This window comes from Nothoprocta perdicaria, unplaced genomic scaffold (genome assembly GCF_003342845.1).
Source record: "Nothoprocta perdicaria isolate Ctin4 unplaced genomic scaffold, notPer1 scaffold_372, whole genome shotgun sequence".
Taxonomy (NCBI): Eukaryota; Metazoa; Chordata; class Aves; order Tinamiformes; family Tinamidae; genus Nothoprocta; species Nothoprocta perdicaria.
This window is the reverse complement of record NW_020455613.1, coordinates 175,654-181,490: the sequence shown is the minus strand read 5'-3', so window position 1 is coordinate 181,490 and position 5,837 is coordinate 175,654. Positions and strand designations below refer to the sequence as shown.

Here is a 5,837-nt window from a genome sequence, read left to right as displayed (position 1 = left end):
TGGCACTCGGTGCAGCTGGTGGCGCGGGAGGGCTCCGCCGTGGTCACCATCGACGACGACGACGGCGCCGAGTTCCGCGTGGCGCATCCCTTCCAGCTGCGCACCGGCAGCCAGTACTTCTTCGGAGGTGGGCGGGGGGGGGTGAAGCGGGATGCGGCGGGACACAGCGGGATGCAACGCAATGCGGCGGGATGCAGTGGGACACAGTGGGATGGGACACAGCAGGATGCAGCGGGATGCGGTGGGACGCAGCAGGACATGTTGAGATGCGGTGGGATGCAGCGGGACACTTTGGGATGCAGCAGGATGTGCTGGGGCACAGTGGGATGCAGTAGGATGTGATGGGATATGGCAGGACACATTGGGATGCAGCGGGATGCGGTGGGATGCAGCAGGACACTGAGATGCGGTGGGATGCGGTAGGACACACTGGGATGCAGCGGGATGCGGTGGGATGTGGCGAGATGTGGCAGGGCACATGGGGACACCTCGGGATGCAGTGGGATGTGACAGGATGCAGCGGGATATGGTGGGACACATCAGGACACATGGGGACACATTGGGAGGCAGTGGGATGCAGCAGGACACATGGGGACACACTGGGATGCAGCAGGACGTGGTGGGACACATGGGGACACACTGGGATGCAGCAGGACACATGGGGACACACTGGGATGCAGTGGGATGTGACAGGATGCAGCGGGATGTGGCGGGACACATCAGGACACATGGGGGCACACTGGGAGGCAGCAGGACGCGGTGGGACACATGGGGGCACAGTGGGACGCGTGGGGACGCGGCGGCGCGCTGACGCGCCGTGCCTTGCAGGCTGCCCCAAGCCGGCCTCGCTGACGGGCTGCCGCTCCAACCAGACGGCCTTCCACGGCTGCCTGCAGATGCTCAGCGTGGACATGCAGCCCGTGGACCTGGAGCTGCTGGAGCAGCGCCGCCTGGGGCGCTTCGCCGACGTCTTCTTCAACGTCTGCGCCATCGTCGACAGGTAGCGGCGGCGGCGGCGGGCGCCGTGCGCGGCGGGCGCCGGCACACGAGCCCCCCGTGCCCCCCCAGGTGCACCCCCAACCTGTGCGAGCACGACGGCCGCTGCGAGCAGTCCTGGGACGACTTCACCTGCGTCTGCGACCTGACGGGCTACAAGGGCGAGACCTGCCACAAACGTGAGACGGGGCCCGGCGGCGGCGGCGGCGGCGCGACGGCCCCCGGCGCCCCCCGCGCTCAGCCCGGCCTCCCCTTTTCCAGCCCTCTACAAGGAGTCGTGCGACGCCTACCGGGTCAGCGGGAAGACCTCGGGGAATTACACCATCGACCCCGACGGCAGCGGGCCGCTCAAGCCCTTCACCGTGTACTGCGACATCCGAGGTGGGCGGCGCGGGGCGGGACGGGGCGTCCCCGGGGCGCTGGGTGCTAAGGGCCCCTCCTGGCGCAGAGGAGCGTGCCTGGACCATCATCCGGCACAACCGGCACTACGCGACGCGGGTGACGGGCTCCAGCGTGGAGCGGCCCTTCCTGGGCGAGGTGGAGTACTGGAACGCCTCGTGGGCCGAGGTGGCCGCGCTGGCCAACGCCTCCGAGTACTGCGAGCAGCGCATCGAGCTGCACTGCTACAGCTCCCGCCTGCTCAACACGCCCTGTGAGTGCGGCGCGCGGCGCCGGGCACTGCCGGGGGCGAGGCTACAGGGCGATGCGCAGGGCAATGCAGAGGGGCAGTGTTGGGGGGCAAGGCTGCAGGGTGACATGTGGTGCAATGCGGTGCCGGGCAGTGCCCAGGGGCGATGCTGCAGGGTGACGTGCAGGGCAATGCAGTGGGGCACTGCTGCGGTGAGATGCTGCAGCATGATGCACAGGGCAATGCAATGGGGCAGTGCCCAGGGGCGATGCTGCAGGGTGATGCGCAGGGCAATGCAGTGGGGCACTGCCGGGGAACCATGCTGAAGGGTGACCGGTGGTGCGATGCAGTGGGGCACTGCTGGGGGGCGATGCTGCAGGGTGACGTGCAGAGCAATGCAGTGGGGCAGTGTCAGGGGGCCATGCTGCAGTGCAATGCACAGGGTAATGCAATGGGGCAGTGTCAGGGGGCAAGGCTGCAGGGTGACATGTGGTGCGATGCAGTGGGGCACTGCCAGGGGGCGATTCTGCAGGGTGCCATGTAGGGCAATGCAGTGGGGCAGTGCCGGGGGGCGATCCTGAAGCATGATGCACAGGGCGATGCAGTGGGCAGTGCCGGGGAGTGATGCTGCAGCGCAATGCGCAGGGCAATGCAGTGGGGTGACGCCACGGGGCGACGCCGCGGGGCGATGCCACGGGGCAACGCGGCGCCCTTACCCTGCCGCGCTGCCCGCAGCCGGGCTGCCCTTCAGCTTCTGGATGGGCCGCCACAACGAGCGTCACTACTACTGGGGCGGCTCGCGGCCGGGCATCCAGCGCTGCGCCTGCGGCCTGGACAAGAACTGCGCCGACCCCAAGTACTTCTGCAACTGCGACGCCGACCACGCGCTGTGGTGAGCGGGGTGCCCGCGGCGCGGGGCGCCAGCCCCCCGCGGCCCGCCTCACGCGGCGCCCTTGCAGGAGGACGGACCGGGGCCTGCTGACCTTCGTGGACCACCTGCCCGTCACGCAGGTGGTGGTGGGGGACACCAACCGCTCGGGCTCCGAGGCCCAGTTCCTGCTGGGGCCGCTGCGCTGCTACGGGGACCGTGAGTGCGGGGCCGGCGGGCGGGCGCTGCGGGACCCCGCGGGCACTCACGCCGCCGTCCTTCCCGCAGGCAACACCTGGAACACGGTCTCCTTCAACCGCGGCACGGCGCTGCTCTTCCCCACCTTCCAGGCCAACCACAGCCTCGACATCTCTTTCTACTTCAAAACCACGGCGCCGTCCGGCGTCTTCCTGGAGAACCCTGGCTCCCGCTACTACATCCGCGTGGAGCTCAACAGTAGGGCGGGCGCGGGGCCGGGTGGCGCGCGGGGCGGGGGCGGCGCCACCCGCTCACCCCGCGCCCGCCCGCAGCCTCCCGGGACGTCATGTTCGCCTACGACGTGGGCAACGGCTACGAGAACCTGACGGTGCGCTCGCCGGTGCCCTGGAACGACGACGAGTGGCACCAGGTGAAGGCCGAGCTCAACGTGAAGCTGGCGCGGCTGCGGGTGGACAAGCTGCCCTGGGTGGTGCGCCCGGCGCCGCCGCAGAGCTTCGTGCACCTGAGCTTCGACCGGCCGCTCTACGTGGGTGAGCACGGCGCCCGCCGGCCGTGGGCAGCGGGGCCGGTGGCAACGGGGCGCATGGCAATGGGGGCTGGTGACAGCGGGGCTGGTGGCAGCAGGGCCAGCGGCAATGGGGGCTGATGGCAGTGGGAGCCGACGGCAATGGGGGCCGGTGGCAACGGGGGCTGGTGGCAGAGGGACCGGTGGCAGCAGAGCCGGTGGCAGTGGGGTTGGCAGCAGTGGGGCTGGTGACAACGGGGGCCAGTGACAATGGGGGCCGGTGGCAGTGGGGCCACTGGCAATGGGGCTGGTGGCAATGGGGGTCGGTGACAGCGGGGCTGGTGGCAATGGGGCTGGTGGTGGCCGGTGGCAATGGGACCAGTGGTAGCGGGACTGGTGGCAATGAAGGCCGGTGGTAGCGGGGCCAGTGGCAGTGGGGCCACTGGCAATGGGGCTGGTGGCAATGGGGGCCAGTGATAGCGGAGGCTGTTGGCAATGGTGGCCAGTGGCAATGGGGGCCAGTGACAGCGGGGCTGGTGGCAACAGGGCCAGTGGCAATGGAGGCTGGTGGCAATGGGGTTGGCAGCAGTGGGGCTGGTGGCAGTGGCGGCTAGTGGCAATGGGGGCCGGTGGCAATGGGTGCTGGTGGCAATGGGGGCTGGTGGCAATGGGGACCGGTGGCAATGGATGCCGGTGGCAAGGGGGGCTGGTGGCAGCGGGGCTGGTGGCAAGGGGGACCGGTGGCAATGGGTGCCGGTGGCAATGGGGGCTGGTGGCAGCGGGGCTGGTGGCAGCGGGGCTAGTGGCAATGGGCACCGGTGGCAATGGGTGCCGGTGGCAATGGGGGCTGGTGGCAATGGGGACCGGTGGCAATGGGGACCGGTGGCAATGGATGCCGGTGGCAAGGGGGGCTGGTGGCAGCAGGGCCGGTGGCAGCGGGGCCGGCGGTGGCCGCGCGGCGCTGACGCCTCCCGGCAGGCGCCGCCGAGCACAAGATGCGGCCCTTCCTGGGCTGCCTGCGGGCGCTGCGCATGAACGGCGTGACGCTCAACCTGGAGGGCAAGGCCAACGCCAGCGAGGGCGTGCGCGTCAACTGCAGCGGGCACTGCCAGGAGCCGCCCGTGCCCTGCCAGAACAGCGGGCTCTGCGTGGAGCGCTACAGCCACTACACCTGCAACTGCAGCGTCTCCGCCTTCGACGGGCCCTTCTGCAACCGCGGTGAGCGGCGGCGCCGCGCGCGGGCACCCTGGGGCGCGTGGCCGGGCCCCGCTGACGCCCGCGGCGCCCCGCAGACATCGGCGGCTACTTCGAGGAGGGCACCTGGGTGCGCTACAACATCCTGCCCGTGTCGCTGCACGCGGCCCGCGAGTTCGCCAGCCTCGTGGGCAGCCCCTGGCAGCCGCTGCCCGGCTACAACCTGACGAGCGAGGAGGTGAGCTTCAGCTTCAGCACCACCGCCGCGCCCGCCGTGCTGCTCTACGTCAGCTCCTTCGTCAAGGACTACCTGGCCGTGCTCATCAAGGACGACGGTGAGGGCGCGGGGCGCGGGCGGGCGCCGCGGCCGGGCCGGGGCCGCTCACAGCCCGCGCCGCCCCGCAGGGAGCCTCCAGCTGCGCTACCAGCTGGGCACCAGCCCCTACGTCTTCGCCCTCACCACCAAGCCGGTGACGGACGGGCGGCCGCACCACGTCAACATCACCCGCTTCTACCGCATGCTCTACACGCAGGTGGGTGCCGCGGCGGGCGGCGGTGGGTGGCGGGCGCGGGGTGCCCACGGTGCCCTCTCTCCCCGCCCAGGTTGACTACCTGCCCGTCATGGAGCAGCAGTTCTCGCCCTTCGTGGACAGCAAGCTGGACTCGCCCAAGAACCTCTACCTGGGCCGCGTGATGGGTGAGCGGGGCCGGGGGAGGCGCGCGGCGGGCGGCGCCGCGGGCGGCGCCGCTCAGCCCTGCCCTGCGCGCCGCAGAGACCGGCGTCATCGACCCCGAGATCCAGCGCTACAACACGCCCGGCTTCTCGGGCTGCCTCTCGGGCGTCAAGTTCAACAGCATCGTGCCGCTCAAGGCCATCTTCCGGCCCGGCGGCGCCCCGGCGCCCTACAGCGTGCGCGGCGAGCTGGTGGAGTCGAGCTGCGCTGCCAAGCTGCCGCTCGGCACCCTGCTCATCCCGCCCGAGATGGACCCCTGGTACCTGGGCACAGGTAGGCGCTGCCGCCACCGTGCTGCCGCCGGGCCCGCGGCGCCCGCCCCGCGCTCAGCCCCGGCGCCCGCTCTCCCGCAGACTTCCCGCACGTGCACGACGACGGCTGGCTCGGCGTCATCGTGGGCTGTGAGTGGCGCCCGCGGCGGGAGCGCGCGGCCCGCGCGCCCTGCCCGCCCTCACCCGCGCGCTCCCCGCAGTCGTCGTCTTCCTGCTGCTGCTGCTCGGCGCGCTCCTGGCGCTGCTCTACTTCTACCACCACCGCTACAAGGGCTCGTACCGCACCAACGAGCCCAAGGCCGTGCAGGACTACGGCGGCGCCAAGCCCACGCGCCACGACCAGGGCCTGCCCCAGATCCCCGAGGAGCCCAAGGGCGACTAGACGGCACCGCCGCGGCGCGCGGGCCGGGCGCCCCGGGCC

At 71.1% G+C, this 5,837-nt stretch overlaps 1 protein-coding gene across 1 annotated transcript in view; it reads left to right on the top strand.

Annotated features, from left to right (window-relative positions):
• Positions 1–5,822, top strand: part of CNTNAP1 (contactin associated protein 1) — a 9,992-nt gene extending 4,170 nt beyond the window's left edge. Inside the window, exons 9-24 of the mRNA XM_026044590.1 lie at positions 1–127; positions 829–1,000; positions 1,069–1,175; positions 1,258–1,377; positions 1,445–1,648; positions 2,360–2,516; positions 2,584–2,711; positions 2,781–2,948; positions 3,023–3,241; positions 4,195–4,434; positions 4,509–4,745; positions 4,816–4,943; positions 5,014–5,107; positions 5,184–5,417; positions 5,498–5,545; positions 5,617–5,822. The exon at positions 1–127 is cut by the window's left edge and continues 22 nt beyond it. Coding sequence (XP_025900375.1) covers positions 1–127; positions 829–1,000; positions 1,069–1,175; positions 1,258–1,377; positions 1,445–1,648; positions 2,360–2,516; positions 2,584–2,711; positions 2,781–2,948; positions 3,023–3,241; positions 4,195–4,434; positions 4,509–4,745; positions 4,816–4,943; positions 5,014–5,107; positions 5,184–5,417; positions 5,498–5,545; positions 5,617–5,798 — 2,565 coding nt within the window. The 3' untranslated portion in view covers positions 5,799–5,822. The remainder of the gene's footprint in view (positions 128–828; positions 1,001–1,068; positions 1,176–1,257; positions 1,378–1,444; positions 1,649–2,359; positions 2,517–2,583; positions 2,712–2,780; positions 2,949–3,022; positions 3,242–4,194; positions 4,435–4,508; positions 4,746–4,815; positions 4,944–5,013; positions 5,108–5,183; positions 5,418–5,497; positions 5,546–5,616) is intronic.
• The last annotated feature ends 15 nt before the right edge of the window (positions 5,823–5,837 follow it).